General features: G+C 27.0%; 2 protein-coding genes across 2 annotated transcripts; both read left to right on the plus strand.

Moving 5' to 3' along the window:
- Positions 1–1,646: 1,646 nt before the first annotated feature.
- Positions 1,647–5,219, plus strand: LOC100306290 (uncharacterized). Its single transcript, NM_001249613.3, has 3 exons — positions 1,647–2,092; positions 3,929–4,009; positions 4,402–5,219. The coding sequence occupies exons 1-3, from the start codon at positions 1,915–1,917 to the stop codon at positions 4,815–4,817; spliced, it is 675 nt and encodes a 224-aa protein (NP_001236542.2). The 5' UTR covers positions 1,647–1,914; the 3' UTR covers positions 4,818–5,219.
- An 11,272-nt stretch (positions 5,220–16,491) lies between these two features.
- Positions 16,492–19,095, plus strand: LOC100818044 (UPF0481 protein At3g47200). The gene is made up of 2 exons (XM_003555071.5): positions 16,492–17,325; positions 18,158–19,095. Exons 1-2 carry the CDS (start codon positions 16,679–16,681, stop codon positions 18,927–18,929), a joined length of 1,419 nt encoding a protein of 472 aa, XP_003555119.2. The 5' UTR covers positions 16,492–16,678; the 3' UTR covers positions 18,930–19,095.
- Positions 19,096–19,699: the final 604 nt, after the last annotated feature.

Here is a 19,699-nt window from a genome sequence, read left to right on the forward strand (position 1 = left end):
AACATAAATAAATTTCTAAAAAGGATCTTATATATAAGCACCTGAGTAGTAATAGAAAAATTTATATGAAGATTTGTAAAAAGAAAATGACATCCATTAATATATATAAATTAGAGTGATTATATTGAACAAAAAAGTTTTTTGGTGTCATTCTGTAACGAGATTATTTTTAGCTTTTTTTTTCTTCTCTAGTTAGAGAGCTTTTACGGATTTTTATCAACTTCCTATCTCTTCGAATCTATATTTTTCAATATTTTTAGTTTTACTTGAATTTTAATAATTTTTTTTAAAAAAATATGAATGATTAAAAATAAAATTGTATCAAGCTATAAATTATTTATCATAAATCTAAAATCTAGTTTATATGTTAAAAAATATTTATTTAGTATAAATTTTATTTATAATAAAATTTACTCATTAAAAAACATTTATTCATAATAAATTTTAGTTATATAAAATAAAATTTTATTTTGTTGGCAAAAACACTAGTTATTCATAAAAATTATTGTTATATTCTCTTACATAATTTCTTTAAAAAAGTAAATGAAAAAAATAAATTTAGTTAATGTTTAAAAACATGATTTCAATATTTATCATTAAAAAGAAGATTAAAAAAAATATGTGGTTAGAATATTTAGAATTATGTATTCTGATCTCAACGGCTCACCTCTTTGATCACCAAGAAGAAAAAAATAAATAAATAATTCATTGCATTTATTATCTACGAACTAAAATAATTAAAGATATTTTAGTAAAAAATAATTAGTGTAAAAAAGTTAGTAATTTCGTTTATAAAAGAAATAATTTTTAAGAATTAATGTTAATGATAAATATTATTATTTATCATTAAAAAGAAGATTAATAAAAACTATATGGAATATATATTTAGAGTATGGGAGTATCTAAATAAAACTATTCATCTTCTTAAGTGAAAACTATTCTCTCTATTTCTTTTTTACTTATAAGATTTTTTTCAGAAAATTATTAATGATTTTTTATATATATTCTTCTTAAGTAAAAATTATTAATTATTTTTTTATCTCTCAAAAATTTAATTAATTAGATGAGAAACAAATAAGTGAAAAAAATTATCAATTTAAAAATTTAAAAGATATTATTGAAAGAACTATACTCACTTTGTTCCAAAATAATAATTATTTTAGGTTATTTTACACAGACTAAAATAATAATAAATAAATAAAAGAAAATATTAATTTGAAAAAATTATTTCTAGATTTTAATTCATCGTTCATATATAAAGAATTTTATTTTCACGAACTTAATATATAAAAGATATAAATAGAAAAAAAATAATTATCATTATATTAAAAAACTAAAATAAAAATTATATTAAAAAAAATTTACACAGCAATGATAATCAGGATTGGACGGAGGAAATACATATTATTAATTAATTTAATACAATTAAATAAAAAATTAACTGTTCTTTTAAACTAATCGAAGAGCCTTATAAATAAATACTCAGTTGTATGAATGGGGCAAAAGAAGATCAAAGCAATTATTCTGATCACATTCACATCAAACCCATGACCCATCTATTTTTTCCATGGGCCCCACATCGGAAAATCGACATCCAATACAGTATATACATCCCTTACCATAGCAGCACGCACCACACCACACAACGTTGATGACATAACATAACTTCACTTTCAAGGCCAATCCTATTTACCTTTCATTTTTCCCTTCTCACAAATTCACATTTTTCCCCCTACCCTTTAAGTATAACACCAAACACGCACGCACACGCGCATATTCATACATACCCTTTGCACATTCTTCTTCTTCTTCTTGTTCTCTTTCTCTCTCTGAAGCAAGTGCAGAGCAATTAATAACTCAAGTTTTGGGTCACTCCGTGACCGTGATGATCGTAAAGTTATTGTCTTTTGAGTGATGGGTTTGTGCTCTTCGGTCCCCAGAAACGCTAACGAAGACATGAAGCTCAAACTCTCGTTCGGTTCAAAATCTGAGAAGCTTGTGATTCCTCCAACATCCATCAAGGGACAACAACAACAACAACCCCAAAATGGGTGGTCAACGGCTCGGTCAACGACCACCTTCACTGACCATGGTACGGTCCTTGTTCGTTTGTTGCTTCAGGATTTGTGTTCGTGGTTGTTTTTCTCTGCTTTGTTTGATTGGTGGGTGGGTGTCCAAGGTTTTAAATTGTGGTTGCAAACAGAAACATTCATCATGATTCTTAATGTTGTGGGAAATCGCTGATAAATGTTTTTTTTATCGGCAAATGTTAGTTATTAATTGCAGATAAATGTAATCACAATTGTGGTTGCGGTGATGGTGAAAACCTTGATGTTGTGGCCAAAATCGCGGTTGTGGACTGTTTTTTAAAACGTTTTTATTAATATGTAAATGTTTCTGGGGATTTCGTTTTAATGTGTGATCTGAAGAATTATTAATCTCTTAGTATGTGTCTGAACAAAATGCCTTTTTTCTTTTAAAAAATTATTTGCATATGTGATGTGTTATTCAGTGTTATTGGTGTTTGCTTTTTTGCGAAGCATTGTTCAGTTTGATTTCTTCTGCCCTCTTGTATTGGGTGATCTGTTGAGCATCTTTGTTTATGATTGATCTAATTGATTAATAAATTTAATTTAATTTAATTTCTGTTGCACTTAGCAATGATTAAGTTATAATACCCAAGTGGAAAATTATTGGATCCTTTTTAGTCAAATGCATCCACCAATAGGAGGTAGACACGTGGAACAAATGGGCCCCATCCATCTTCGCAAATTGCAACTATGCTGTGGATGTCTCTCACCGGTTTCATGTTTTTTGTTTTTATTGTCTATATGAATATGAAGATTTTTTATTCATTCCAGATATAGGGTCTAGTCAATGCTTATCTTTATATAAACGTTTGGTCACTAATACATTATTGTTTATATAGGGTCTAGTCAATGTTTATCTTTATATAAACAGATATAGGGATTGAAAGGACAGTAACCTTTAATACTGATTCATTAGTTGAATTCTGCTTATACCCAATTGTGCTTATATTTAGAAACAGATACAAGAATTTCATGCACCGTGCTTATTTCTGTGACACTGTTGGGTTGAATTTATGATATGCTTGGTTGCTACTTGTTGATTTAATTTCATATGATTATGTTTTTTTTCTTCTCCAAATTGGCATTTTAACTGAACTGAGTACTGACTATGGTTTATGGTAGATGCTTATTATATTCTACCAAAAAAAGATGCTTGCTATAAGAGACAATTGTCCCTGATTTGAAACTTCCATTCTTGTGGTAACAGTTGTCTCCACTCTAATTATGAGTTAGAAAGAGATGAGCAATAAAGTATTGGGTGTCCAAACGTTGTAACCTGTGTTTTCTGACCTTTGCAGCATTTATTCCTCTTTAACTGCATGTGTTGCTTTCTATTGAGTTGGATCTATATCTATTAACTCACTAGAGCAGAAATAAGCTTGATTGTTGCTGGCATGTTGCAAATAAAATTGATTCCTGCAAGTTGCCATGATTGTTTATACAATTTTAATGTCTCTGTGTATTTTGATTGAGATCCTAGATCATGTGACATGAATGATATTAATTTTGATAACTTCCTCCTGAAAGTTCAAACTAACCTTGATGTCCAATTGACCTAACAACAACTAGTTGAATACCATCTATCTAACGCCAAAAGTAATGAATTGAAGTGACTACTTTGTCCTCATGAATTATTGATCAATGAAGGAAGTGTTTGGGTGTAAGAGTTTGTTTCTTTCCCCACCTCCCACTAGTAACATTCCAAACTCAAGAATCAATCGTGTCAGCTCAATTGGCTGGATTAACTGTTTCTTGTTATTATTTCATCTGTTGAATTACTTTGTCAAAAGTTTCACATCCAAGTTCTCCATTCACAAGTCATTGTTTCTTCTCTGCAGGTAGCAAAGAGGAAGCCTTTTTTGATTCCAAGGCCTGGTTAGACTCAGATTGTGAAGATGATTTCTATAGTGTCAATGGTGGTAAGCATTTCCTTCAACTCTCTCTCCTTTTGTACTTTTTTTCTTCTTCTGGTAGAGCATTTAAATTTGTTTACTTGACCATTTTGTTATAATATAGTTATGACATGGATGATATTGGTTAGAGGTGAGGCTTTGTGGCTGATAATATGTGATGGTAAACATTGTCTTACCATTATTGACATTATTTATAATATGACAATTTAGTTTGTCATGGACAAATGGATATTGTATCATAATCAGACTTTATGTAATGCAAGTTGATGAAGAAGGAATAACTCATTTTAGAAATTTTGGATATATTGTTTTACCTTTCTTATGTAGTTTCTCTTTCAACTATTTTCATTACTCTCCCCAACCACCTTCAGCTGTATTGTCTACTTCATTTTATGCAGACTTTACACCATCTAGAGGGACCACACCAGTTCACCACACTTTTGGGACCCCTTCTAGGAATAGAATTCATGGCTCTATGGCTGAAACATCCCCAGAAAAGAAAAAGAAATTGTTAGAGCTTTTTCGCGAAAGTGTCAAAGATGACCAAGGTGATGTTCATGGACACAAAGAAGTCAAGCCAACTATACAAGATGTTATTATGCCTAAATCTGCACATTGCACTCCTTATCTCTCAGAGGCTAACTCTGCCTGTAGTAGTGAAAGGACCATGAGCATGAGCGAGGATCGTTCATCCATTAGAGAGAAATCAGTCAAGTCTTTGCAGTGGTGCATTCCAAGCTTGTCTTCATGCCGAAGCTTTCGCGAGAGGAGGCCAAAGACGAGTCCTGCAGTAGAAGTAAATGGAAAACATTGACTTCTCTTGCAATCAGATGAACCAAAGTTTCTCTTATGAGTTTAATTTATATACACTGTCAATGTAAAACATTTTTACATAGATATCCTATAAGATTTGATCGTTTTATCAAGTTATCTTATTCATTAATATAATATGATGATAAGATAAATTATTATTGGATGTTTATGTAAAACTGTTTTACACTGAGAGAGTGTATATAAGTTAAACTAAACTTGTATTTGATATCCAAGAAGGTAAAGTAGTCGAATTAAATTTTGGTAATGTACATCAATGTATCTCTGGAAAGAACCAAGCAAAATGAACTTGAAAGCATGTAAACATGAGCAAAAGAGATGCTGTAAATCATTATGTAATGAAATTTTTTCTGCCAGTAATCCAACATCTAGGATAACTGCTTCATATTTAGTTGTATCCGTTAGATAGTATTTTTATATTTAGGTTATATTTGGTAAAATTAACTAAAAGTTAATTGGAAGTTGAAAAGCTAGCTAATAACTAAGCTTGAAACTGATAGTTAAAAGTTTGAAAAACTAGTCAGTAAATTATAAGTGTTTGATAAAATTAGCTGATTGTTAAAGTAGTTAAAAAGTGTAGAATGATAAAAAAATAATAAAATCATGATTTATTTAAAAATAATAATAAAAAATTTTAATAAATATATTAAGAATTAAAAGGAAAGAAAATATAAAAAATTAGAAATTAGCGTTTTAAAAAATGTTAAAAGTTGCTAAAAAAAATTATTTGTGAACCATCAACTAAACTTTTGAATTAGTAAAAAAAAAATTAGAAACTAGTTGAAATCACTTTTCGAGCAGGACTCTGGTTAATATTTTTTCTAAAATTTATTTTGGAGTTATTAAATAATAGGTAGCATATAGGTGTTGTATACAGTCACGAAGTCTGCCAAATAGAAAGGAATATTTCTGGTTCTTTTACTTTCATTGATTAGGCGATTTTAATAGCATATTTCTAACAAATTAGTGTACATGGTCATGTAATTTATATATGGTGTTGCAAAATTAGGGACCAGTTCTTTGGCAAAACGATGGAAAGGGAGTATCTTTTTAAATTTTTTTTATCAAAATAGGGTAAAATTTAAATTAATACTTATAAAAAAGGGATAAATAGTAAGTTATCTTGTGACTCTGAATTGAAAGCCATAAACTATGTTACAATTTTTTTTTTCTTTTTTCATTGAAGTTATAAAAAGTTTTACAACTTAATTTTTTTTTTCAACACGACTTTAAAATCGTAAGGGAGTTTTTTTTTCATTGAAGTCATAAAATACTTTACGACTTCAATTTTTTATTTTTTTTAATATAACTTTAAAGATGTGGGAGTATTTTTTTTAAGTCCTAAAGTATTTACAACTTCAAAGTCATAAATAGTTTTTTATTTTAATTATTTAACAAATTAATGTATGTTTTCTTTTTTAGTTTTATTTAATATTTTCTATATTTTTAGTATATTTTTTTATTTATTATATTTTCTACATTTAATATTTTTCTATAATTTTCACTAATGTTATTTGTAGAAGCAAAGCTTCCAAGATTAGTTTGATGATGTCAAAGATTATTAAAGATTCATTCAAATAAGATTAAAGAATCAAAAAGATTCGAGTGAAGATTCAAGAGAAAACTCAAGATATGCAAGAACGTCCAGAAAAGCATCAAGATATGTATAAAAAAATTTCAAAGAAAAGATTGAATAACACAATTTGTCCAAAAGAATTTTTCAAAGAAAGTTTTTTTACCAAAGTTTTTACTCTCTGGTAATCGATTACCATAAAGCAGTAATCGATTACCAGAAGCCCAAAACAGTTTTATCAAAATAGTAATCGATTATCATGAACATGTAATCGATTACCAACGTTTTTTGAACATTGAATTTCAAATCTCAAGAGTCACAACTTGTGACAAAATATTTTCAAAATAGTGTAATCGATTACACAATATTTTCTTGGTTGTAATCACTGAACACAAAGGAGGGAAATCCTTTGTGGTTCATTGCTTGTAAAAGATTTTACAAAAATAGTGGAAATCTCAAGCGGGTTGTTTGGGGACTGGACGTAGACACGGGTTGTGACCGAACCAGTATAAATCCGGTCTTACATTCTCTCTTTCCTTAATCTCTTTTACTTTCTGTTGTGTTTATATTTATTTAAGTTTACTTTTCCTTATTTATTATTCGAGTAACTTATAATTAAATAAATAATTGAATCTAGGGAATATCTAAGAAAGGAAAATTTTCAATTAGGAATAGTCAACGAAATCTTAATTCAACCCCCCCTTCTGAGGCCACTTGTCCAACATTATTATTATTTATTTTGTAAATTAAAAAAATAATGCAAAAGACTTAAATTTAAATAAAAATTAAAAATGTTGATACAAGCAAGTTGACGACTAATATTATCATAGAACTGAAGGACACAATCGTAGTAACAATTTATACAAACAAGTTGGTTGATATTGGGTCTACTTTTTAATTTTATGTTTAATTTGTATTATTAATTTATATTAATGTATTATGCTATTTTTTTATTTTAACAACTACTTTTATTACTAAATTATTTTATGTTGCTAATATTAAAAAAATTATAAAATAAAATTAATTAATATTATTGTATGAAATTATTAATATACTTAATGATAACTGTAAAAATTAATAATTTTTTTTAAAAATAAAAATATTAAAATTTCCATACAAGTAAGTTGATGGCTAATATTATTTCTAAATAATTGTAGAACTAAAGGATATAATCATAGTAATTGTCCATACAAACAAATTGACGATTAATATTGTTTTTACTTTTTAATTTTATGCTTGTGTTTAATTTATATTGTTCATTTTATATTAATGTATTATTTTATTTTTATTTTAACAACTACTTTTATAACTAAATTATTTTTTGTTGATAATATTAAAAAATTATTAAATAAAATAAATTAATATTACTGTATGATATTATTAATTTACTTAATGATAACTGTAAAAATTAATTATATTTTAAAAAAATTTAATATTATTTGATAAATTATAAGTTAATATTATTTATTAATATTAATATCAAAACATTTTAATATTTTTGTTAAACAAAGTATATTTTAATATTTTTATTTAAATTTAAGTCTTTTTCATTTTTTTTAATTTACAAAATAAATTATAATCATTAAAATTAGTAAAAAAATATTCATTAAATAATTAAAATAAAAAAATATTAATGATTTTGAAGACGTAAATAATTTATGACTTTAAAAAAAAGAAAAAAAAAATATTCCCACAACCTTTAAAGTTATATTAAAAAAAGTTAAAGTCTGTAAAGTATTTTATGATTTTAATGAAAAAAAATTTCTTATAACTTTATGTTGAAAAAAAAAAGTCGTAAAAAAATCAAAACACAGAGTTTCAATCCATCATAAAATAACCTACTACATACTCTTTCTAAATATTAATTTAAATTTTATTCCTATTTAATAATTTTGAAAAAAAAAATTAGCTCTTTCTGTCGTTTCGCCCCATTTCTTCATCAAATGACTATTGAAAAGGGATGTTTCTAATCAATTATTTTGTCGCATATCAACCCACCAAGGCACACCCTTAGACCATCAGTCAATTCATATCCCAACGAGAGTAGTCTTTTCAATAATAAATTTGTTTTCATTTTTATTAAAGAAATAGACTTGGAAGTTGGAACCGTGGAGGGTATAATAATAATAATAATTATTATTATTATTATCATTATTATTATTATTATTATTATTATTATTATTTTATATTTCATTTATCTATATTCATTATTAGTGTTATTTTTATTTTTGAAAAATTATAATCTTAATATATATATATATATATTTATATTTATTAAAAAAATTTCTTATTTAAAAATGTATTTTTTATTTTTTATTTTTATTATAGTTTTATTTTACCGTTATTAATAATTAATTAATATTACTAAAGGTACAGTTTGTAATGTAGCTTGATATAATAATCAGCACAGTTCAAACTTCATTAGATATAAGTATAGATAATATTTTTGTCAAAAAAATGTAGATAATATATGTATATTTACTGGAATATAGATAATATATTTTTACACTGATGAATTATAAGTTTTACTAAATTTTATAATAACTCTTTTAAAATTCATACTAAGATAATTTTTGATAAATTAATATTGTAAAAACCTTTATTTGATAATATATATATATATATATATATATATATATATATATATATATTAATCATTTTTAATCTAATTTTGGTGAAATAGTTGTTTTACTCTGGAGTCTAAATATTATTTTTATTTAATTTTTTTAATGAACTATATCAAACCGATGAGATAGAAATATAAAATATAGGGGTTGGTAAGCGGGCCATCCCACTCGCATAAATCTTCATTGGCAGGGGATCGGGTTAGTCTGTTCCACATTCTTACACGGACCAAATAAATTGGTTTCCCCTGTCCCGTGAACCCCGCGGATCAAACGGGTGAGTCCGCAAACCTAATTTTAAAAAAATTTCAATTTCAATAAAAATACAACACAATCAAATTAAGTTCAATACAAATGTAAATAAAATCTTAACAATTAGTCAATTACATCAATAAAATAAATAATGTTTAACAACAGAAAATCCAAACAATAAATCTAAAATATGAAACTAAAACATCTCCAACAACAAATGATTTCATATTTGAAGCAATAAAATCCTAATGCGGGCAACCCGTGAACCCCACGGGCCAAACTCGCATAGTCCGTGGGTTAAGCGGGGCGGACCAAAAAATATGACATAACCATAGACCGCTTAAAAATATTAGTCTATTACCCACGCAGGGCCCCGCAGGCCAGTCCATGGACTTGGGTTCGTTTACCCACCCCTAATAAAATACTGAATCCGATCTTGAATATAAAATAAGAAGAAGAAAAATTAATTTGTACTTATTAAGAAGAAAATTTGCGTTTACAAGAAGAAAGTTTGTTAAAATCATCTAATTCTATCAATCTCATCTAAAAAATAAAGATTTTCCTAAACTAATCTTTCTTGGAAATTAATATAAGAATAAAAGAGACATTAAAAATAGAACCTCAATTAAATTAAATGAAAAGTATTTAAAAAATATCTTATTAAATAAAGTAAAATTAGTTAAGATTTATTTATATTTTTGTCATTTTTTCATTTGAGATTGAGAGAAATACTTATTAATTACATATTTTAATTTTCAGACCATGTATTAATATTTTTTTTTGGAATGGAAGGGATACATGCAATAATATATTAAGGGTGAAAAGTGAATATCAATTTACTTTAATGCTTAGTGTAAATGAGTTTCATCAATATATAGTTTTAATAAATCTGTACAGCCATTAACAATCTTCCATCACCTGTCATGATATGCTACATTCTATTTTTTTTTTTTTTCATTTTAACTACTTTGAGTGTGTTGAGATTTCAGATGGGAGGGTCCCAAAGTATGTTTGAGGGAAAAATGAGTTTGAGATCATGTTTACTTCCCATGTTTGAGACTAAAGTTTTGCCTAGAAACTTAGTTTCTAAAAAATAATAGTTGAGATACTTTTGTAAACTCATTTTACAAACTTTAATTTAATCTAATTTAAGTTTATAAACTTTAATTCAAACATGTATTTTTACTGGTGTGGAAAGCGTGGACCAACTTCTCTAGTTTGCACACTTAAGTTTGCTTCATTTTTTTTAACTGAATTGTTTCCACTAGAGACTTTTACTCCAAAACTACAAAAAAAATAAAAATTACACATATAATACAATTGTAAAATTATTTACCACAGTTATATAAATCACTATTCATGGAGAAAACCACTTTTATTTTATTTTTAAAAATATTTTTTAAGATTTTTTTATTTTCTTTTAATTTTCAATTTTTTGGTTTATAAATTTTAAAAAAATTACTTACAAGAATTAGTTAATTCCTTTAAAATTTTCATGGAGGCGGTTTTTGCACTATTTAGTTCATGTTTATAATGTTTTATCAATCAAATAATGATGTAGTCCCATAAATACAAATTGTGGGTTAATACAAATTTTATAACAACAAATTAATTTTAACTTTTTATAGAAAGATTAAAATATTTTTTTAAAAAATGGAAATGAAAAGAAAACGAAAATTCACTCTAAAAATGAATAAACAAAAAATATAGAATAAAAAAAACAAATGGCACATTGAAAAACCAATATAGGAAAAAAATAAGAAAATAAAAATTTAAGAGAAAAAAGAAATAAAAATAAAAATACATGTTGAGAGATCGATGCATGGGAAATCGATTTCCCAACAATGAAAGAAAAAAAATTCTGATGCACTTTGAGAGGGAGGATCATTTCTCTCTATGAATAATAATTTTTATCATTTTGATAAATATTTTAGCACATGTATCATTTGTGTAAGTTTCTTTTTTTCGGTAAAAAATTCCCACTTTTACTCTATGATTTGTAGTATGCACTATGCTATAAGTTGACTCTAGGGAATTGCATTCCCAAAGATGTAGTTTTGCTTGTTTTGTTCCTGTTTTATCTTTATTTTCCTTTGTTTGTCGGCCATCTACCAAAAAACAAAACTTGTCTCATTTCTTTAGTTATTTAAGGTGTTTTTTTTAATAAACATTGATCAAGAAATTTAATGAAAGTAAAATATTGTTATATTTAGACTAAAATACTCTTAATTAATATTTTGTTTTTCTATGCTTGCACTATCAATAGTGAATATATTTAAAGAAAAAAAAACATTAATTAGACTTTGTGACTCTAAAAATTTGAGTTGACTATTTGGGAATTGCATTCCCAAGGATGTAGTTTTGCTTGGTTTGTTCCTGTTTTATCTTTATTTTTCTTGACAGGCCATCTAAAAAAACAAAATTCTGTCTCATTTCTTTAGTTATTTAAGGTGTTTTTTTTAATATTCACTGATCAAGAAATTTTATAGAAAAAGTAAAATATTGTTATAATTGGACTAAAATATTCTCATTTAATACCTTAATTTTGGAATGCTTTGCACTATTAATAGTGAATATATTTGAAGAAAAAAACATTAATTAGACTTTGAGCCTCTAAAATAACAGTTGTTTTGGGGAAAAAATAAATGGCTAAAAACAGCTAATTAAAGAAAATGGAATGGAGGAAGTAATGTTTATTTCAATTTCTAACTTTATTGTATAACTCAAACAAATATAGCTTTAACGCTATCAATAAACCTTAAAAATGAGTTTAAATCTGCTCACTTATAAAGTTTTTTTCTTAAATATAAGATATTGATTTTGATTCCAGAAATAAAAAAAATCGCTGATAAACAATATGAAGTTCTAAATAAAATAGATTATGGCAATCATTTTTATTATAGTTCGCTAATGGCTAAGGTATAGTTTCAAATTGAATTTGCTAAAAAGAAAAAAAAAATAGTCTCTTAACTTTTTTCATATTACTTTTAGTCCCTTAAAAATGATTACAAGTAAGGATGAAAAAAAATAAAAAATAAAAAGTAAAAATGAAAAAAAAAATGAACTTAAACACCGCAATTAAAATTTCTGGGACTAAAAGCATAAATTTAAAAATGTTTAAATACTAAAAAAATAGTTTTTTTTATAATAAAAAGAAGAAAAGACCAAACCATACCTACTTAATTTTCCGTGAATTATTCCAGTCTTAGTTGTCTTCTTTGGATTCCCTTGGTCGATACCCATAAAAATTGACTTCTCATAATTCAAGTTTACAGTCTCCTTCCTATATAAAAAAAAAAAAAAGTTTATAGTCTCATTTTCTTGTTTATGATGGGTTGAAAATCTGATTGTAATAGAGTTCATATATTTGAATGTAAACATCTTCAAAAACCAATTAAACTATAGGTAAATTATAGTTCCTCTTGGAACATTATGTTTAATTTATCTTACGTAGCAGTAAAAAAAATTATCTTATTTTTCTTTAATTTTCTGTAATTATATTTTTTCTTCTTTAGGCAATCTTTATCCTAAAAGTCAAAAATAATTATTTTTTCAGAAATCTTTAATTAATTAAAAAAATAAGGGTAAAGATGAAAAATAATGTTTTTGAATTATTTTTAAAATAACTTGATCATTATATATATATATATATATATATATATATATATATATATATATATATATAAATGTGTGTGGCCGGCCTTAGATTTTTGTCTCTTGAGTGGACTGAAAAAATTATACTTTTGTAATAATCACTTGAATTATTTTTTTTGCATTTTTTTGACAAAATCATTAATAATTTGTTCATAGTTAAAATTTTCAAATAATCTATTCAATAGAAATCAAAAACATGTTTATATAATCTACCCTATGACATAGTTTTAAATAAGATTTTAACAATTTTAAATTTGATAAATTAGTTTCTTTTTAGTGTATGCAATAGTTAATATATTGTTTATAAGTTGTACTTACATTAAGAAAATAATTAAATATTTTCAAATAACTCAACATTATAAAACTTGATTTTTATTCAACCGTTGAAGTTTGAATTATAACCATTATAATTTTTTGTTCAATAACTTTGTTTACATAATTATGATAACATTAATAAAAAATAGAAGGGAAATAATATGTCATACTTTTCTCTTTTACATTTAAACATTGCACTTGAATTGTCCATTCATTTTCTCAAAATTGTGAATATATTTTGTTGATTAGTGTAAATATCACAATTAATTGACTAATTACTGATAAATGTTTCTAAAAAAGAATTCCATTCAAAATTTATTTATTTTTATAATAAGTTATGTATATAAAAAATTTCTTTTAATAACGAATAATGTTCTTAAAAGTTGGTCTTTATGTAAGTGCAACAATATTGTGCAATTTATGTAGTGAATCTTATTTAGTGGAATGAAACTTTAGGTAAAATCATTTATTAGTGATAATTTAATCTTTAAAAAAAATAAAAAAAATGATTTATTCTCTGAAGGTATAAAAAATATAATAATTATGTCCCTCAATAGTTTTGTGGGACTATTTTTTGTTATTAAAATATTGGCTAAATTACAATCTTTGTCTCCCTAGTTTCTTAAATTCTTGATTTTGGTACTCTTGGATTTTAATTGTAATATTTGGTCCTCTAATTTTATAAATTGGTGATTTTGGTCCTCTTGATAAATTATTAGCAAATAATTCTGATTAATCGAGTTATTAAGTTAATTATAAATTAATTTAAATAATTAATTATTAAAAATTTAATAATCCTAATTCTCCACAACATTATGCTTCTCCTCTTCTCCACAAACACTTCTTCCACCTCTATTGCTGTGGGCAACTCCACGGGCAACAATACCACATTAGGGTTAATAGTCTTTTATAAAAAAAAATTAATGATTAGTAATTTTTATTTAATTTATAATTATTTTAATATCTCAAATAATCACAATTATTAGTTAATGATCTATTAGGGTGCCTAAATCACTAATTTATAAAATTAAGGGACCAGATGTTACAATTAAAAATCAAGAAGACCAAAATCATGAATTTGAAAAACTATGAGGACCAAAATTATAATTTAACCTAAAATATAATGTTTTTTATAACCATTATATATATAATGTTTAATGACTAATTTAACATTAATTTATATTTTTTTGAAGAACAATTTGATATTAAGTTGTAATTAAAGTTCATTGATCAATTTGTCAATAAGTTATAATAATTAAGAATGTAATTATTATATTTTTTACATATTCAAGGACTAAATTAATTTTTTGTGTTCTTTCATTAATTAAATTTTCATCTTTTATTCATTTAAAATTCAAAATAGTCATTTATCCTAAATCTTTTGCTAATATTGTATACTTTTTATATTATTTGTAATGACAACTATTATCTTATGACAACAGACAAATTGAGCAGTTAAATTTTATATAGGGAAAAAATTATGAATAAAAAATTTATTTATTTTTGGATATATATGAAAATCTAATTCAATTGTGTAATGATGAAACTAAAACAAAATATTTTACTAAAATATATGAACTTATTTGTCATGACAACTATTATGTTATGTAAGACATTGTCTCTTGGGTAGATATGGAGGAACTTTGGACACAAGGGCACAAAAATGTATTTTCGGTATGTTTAGAGACACATGGGCTGATTAATAGACACATGGGCTGATTAAGTGTTAAGCCTAATTAAGTCGAGAATGATGCCGGGAAAGGTTTGTATTTGGGGTTCTTACTTTGAGAAGCTCTTTACTAAAGCCAAGCTAAATCAAACATTAGAGAAAAAAATTCCTGTTAGGAGAGCTGGTTACACTATTTTGTAAGTGTTCCTAACAACAATTTTACCTCCTGTGGAGTATTCTTGCGAATGCAATCTATACAAAAAATAAGAATCTTCATAATAAGCTGTAAAAAAAACAAATTATTTTTTAAATATATTAATATAAAATTAATTAAAAACTTGAGGCATTTCAATGTAAGTAGTGGAAGACTTAATTGTAATAGTTTGATAGAACACAAAATCACAGAGCAGATTGTTTTTAAGGATTAACTAAATTTTTAATCTTAATTTTTTTTTTAAATTCGATTTTTAGTCTTTAAATTTTTGTTTGATTGGTCAAGGTCTCTTAATTTTTTTTCTATTAAGATTTTTAGTTTCTAAATTTTTGTTTAATTGAACAAGAATCTTAAACTTTTAGAAATTTCAGATTATAGTCCTTGAACAAAAGTTTAAGCCTTTTATTTATATAATGAGATGAGAAGGACTAAAAACTGAATTTTCAAAATTTTTGGGACTACAAATCTTAATGGAGAAAAGTTGAGAGATATTAAAAAATCAAATAAAAGTTTAAGGACTAAAATCTTTAATGAAAAAAAATTAAAAGACCTTAAATTGTCAAACAAACATTTAGGAACTAAAAACTAAATTTAAAAAAAGTTTAGGAATTAAAAACTTAATTAACCCTAATTTTTATTAATTAGTACATTAGAAGTAACTTTAACCCAAAAGGTTATTGTAGCGGCATAAGGTTCTACTGTATTTACATAAGTGACAACAATTTATTTAACAACATGTCATTTTCATAATGTGTAAAAAAATTTAGACTAATGATAATCACAAACTGTTTGTGAAATTAGTCTCTGACCTAATGAGTTATGAGATATCCGTGTTGTGTGACTAAAAAAATAAAAAGTAGCATCTTAAACTTAGAAACTGTATATTAGTTAACTGCACTGGGATAGGGTAATTTGTATGTAACTAGTAATTAAGCAAAGCAATCTCGGCAGGTTCATTTATATAAAGTATTGCAGCACTTCATTTAGTATCACTTACTCTTATGAAGTCCAAAACTCTGAAACATAAGTAAACTAAAGGGTCTATAATCTTTAATGTAAAATCTGATTCTACGTACTTCCCTTTTTTAGATGAATCACTTTTTCACCACGAATCTATTCAGACTTGAAATATTAGCAAAGTAAAATGCCTTCAGTATTCCTTGTTGAGTGCTTTTTTACTTCGAATTCTGTAGTATTCATTCCAAACTTGAAACAATAACAAAGCCTAATGCATCTAGTACTAGTACTCTCGTTAACCCAAGAATAAGATATACAATGTAGCGTGAAAGTGTTTTCAGTTTGTTTTCTTTCTTCATTTTAAATTATTTATTAGAAAAAATCTAAGTCCGGCATTGGTTCGAGGTAATACCAAGATAAAATATATAAGTAATTTTCACTTTTGAAATTTCTGATAAGGCAATTTTGCTATATCACTGAATTTCTGAACTCATATCGTGAAGCTTTTTCATGAACCGTGAACTTCACTAATCTAGAACACGCAAAAATACCCACCAATTCTTCAATAGCATTATTATTGCACAACATGACTGAGACACCACACCTCAGCCTAAAGTTTGAGCAACTAGAGAAAGCAAAGCAAATTGCACAAAATTCAGTCCCAAAGATACAAAGGGTACCACATCATCTGCGAGATCGAGAAAATTTTGCCAAGCATTACTTACCCAGGTTGGTGTCAATTGGTCCAATCCATCATGGTGCAGAGAAACTGCAGCTGGGAGAAAAATATAAGCTTATGTGGGCAGCAATGTACCTTGAACGCACCAAACAAGATGCTCAAACTCTGTACCAAAAGATCGCATCGAATATCGAACAACTGAAGGATCTGTTTGCGGAGGATGTTATTAGAGACTTCCCTGATGACGAAAAGCTCTCGTGGTCGTGGATGCTATTTGTGGATGGATGTTCTCTGCTACAAATCTTGGAGAAGGGAGAACTTCAGGATCCAAAAGAAATGAATGTAAAGGTTGATCAACTTGTTCTTGTGTGGCAGGATGTGCTCTTGTTAGAGAATCAACTTCCCTATCATGTGCTTAAACTGTTGTCAGACCATGAGGATGATGCCAAGCTGGTAAAGAGCATGAATGAGTTTCTTAAGTGTCATCATTTGTCACCAGAGCTAAGATCAAAGAAACAGGACATTGGCAACTCTATGACCAAGGATGAACACAGGTATGCTTAAATATAATTAAGTTCATTATGAACATACCAACTTTCAAGTCTTAATCCCTTTATAATTTGAATTTTAATTTGTGTTAAGTTGCTTATATTGTTAAGAACGCAGACACCTAAAAGTCTATACATTATCATAGGTGTATTACATGTTGATATGTTATACTTTCATGTAACAATTTTTAAATGTAACACATTGGAGAACAAAAAACTAATAATAAAAAAAAATCATACTTTCTAATTACATAGCACATTTTAATTTGAATATAGAAAAAAGAATCATGAAACAAGATAAATGATATCAATTCATACTAAAACAAACATAAAACATGCTTGTTTCTACCTAAAAGCCTATTTAGAGAAACAAAAATTTAAAATAATGATTTAAATATGTTTAAGGTCTCTCGTAAATAATCAAATTTTATTTTAGGTCCTTAATAAATTTTTCGTTGTTATGAGTTTTCGATATATTGAAACTTTTGTTTTGAATTTTTGTCATCCGTTAAGTAATGACGTCTCACTTTACAAATTGATGTGTTTAACATTATCAACGATTAGGATGATGTCACATCATTACTTAATTAATGATAGAGACTCAAAGTAAAAATTATTTATTATGAACCTAAAATAAAATTCAGTCATTTAGCATGAACTTTAAATATATTTAAGTGTCAAATATTTATCGAGATAAAAAATATATACATAGATACTCAAATTAATAACAATGTATGTGATAGAGATTTGGTTTGAATTATTATATCATATAAGATTTTAAAAATGATTCAGCCTGTATGGAATTATGACTATGCTTTGAACATGTTATGTGTTATAGAGCGTTGGATGAAGAAGGGTACACAAGTGTTTATGTAAAGAACGAAGACATCCTGCATGGAGAACACAAAATAGAAATATCCCAGGAATCACCTATTCATCTGCTTGATCAGCTTCGCAGATATGTCCTTGATGATCCTCATAAGAAACAAAAAAATGAAACAGGAAACGTGAAAAAGGAAGATCAGAACACAAATGAAGACTTGGACATGACAACATACAGGAACATACAAGAGCTGAGAGCAGCAGGGATTAAACTAAAGAGAGATAAGTCGCGTAGGCGGCTAAGAGATGTGTCATTCTCTTATCGCTGGATGTGCCTGTGTGCGGAATTGACGCTTCCTCAGATCACAGTCGACGACACAACAACTCCTACATTTCTCAACTTGATAGCGTATGAGATGTGTCCTGATTTCAAGAACAACTTCGAGATTTGTTCCTTTGTGGTCTTCATGGACTCACTTATCGACCATCCCGAGGATGTGAAGGAGCTGAGAGCAGCAAAGGTTCTGCACAATGCTCTTGGAAGTGATGAGGATGTGGCAAAGCTTTTCAACACCATAAGCGCTGACTTGGTGCCTGACATGGAGAGTTATTTGCATGTTAGACGCCAAATTGAGAAGCATTATAGGAGCAAATATAGGACATGGATAGCTCTTGGTTATCATACCTACTTTAGTAATCCATGGGCAGTCATTGCTTTCCATGCTGCTCTTGTTGTTCTAGTTCTCACTTTCATCCAAACTTGGTTTACTATTCACCCTATTGGCTAATTCACTCACCATGTCAACAAAGTTGAAATCAAAATTCTTTAATTTAATTTGTATACTTTCTTGACTAGTATTTCAGGTCTCTTTCAGGTTCAGGTGATTTTGTATACTTTCTTGACTAGTATTTCAATTGTGTTGTGTATCTAGGAGGCACCTTGGTGCCTTCCATTAGAGAAGATTCTTTTTTATGTATAATTTGAAACATATGATTATTTTTCTTAAAGTGAATTAAAGATTCTGATATCAATTAAGTTAGTTTAAAGGTACATTTATTATGCTTCATAATGTAAAAGAGAAATGTCACTACTAGAAAATGGTATTTTTACGACAACCTTTCTATGACGGTTGTTTTAGAACCACCTTAGAAAATGAACCGGTGACATTTTTGTAATTATTTATTGAAAAAAGTCTTGTACGACACACATGCTAAGACGTTTATTGAAAACCGCCTTAGAATGTGTGTTGGTAAAAAAAATTACAATGGGTTTTATTAAAACACCGTCGTTATTTCATTGGTCTTATCCACACTCTTTCACAAAGGTTGTGGTGTCCGACCCTTGGCATTCAAAAGCACTGAAAGAAACCTAACAACATAGCATTCTCTAGCCCATCGTCCCTCGACCTCCGCACACAAAGTCCCTCTCAATCTCCCTCACACGCTCCTCACTAAGCTTCTTCCTGAGAAGCGAGTACAAGCGAATATCGCGCAGATGAGTTCGTTGGAGAAGGTGAGCCTCAACATTAACCCGCACTTCTTGAAGCAAGTAAGTACA

Source organism: Glycine max, chromosome 19, assembly GCF_000004515.6.
Source record: "Glycine max cultivar Williams 82 chromosome 19, Glycine_max_v4.0, whole genome shotgun sequence".
Lineage (NCBI taxonomy): Eukaryota > Viridiplantae > Streptophyta > Magnoliopsida > Fabales > Fabaceae > Glycine > Glycine max.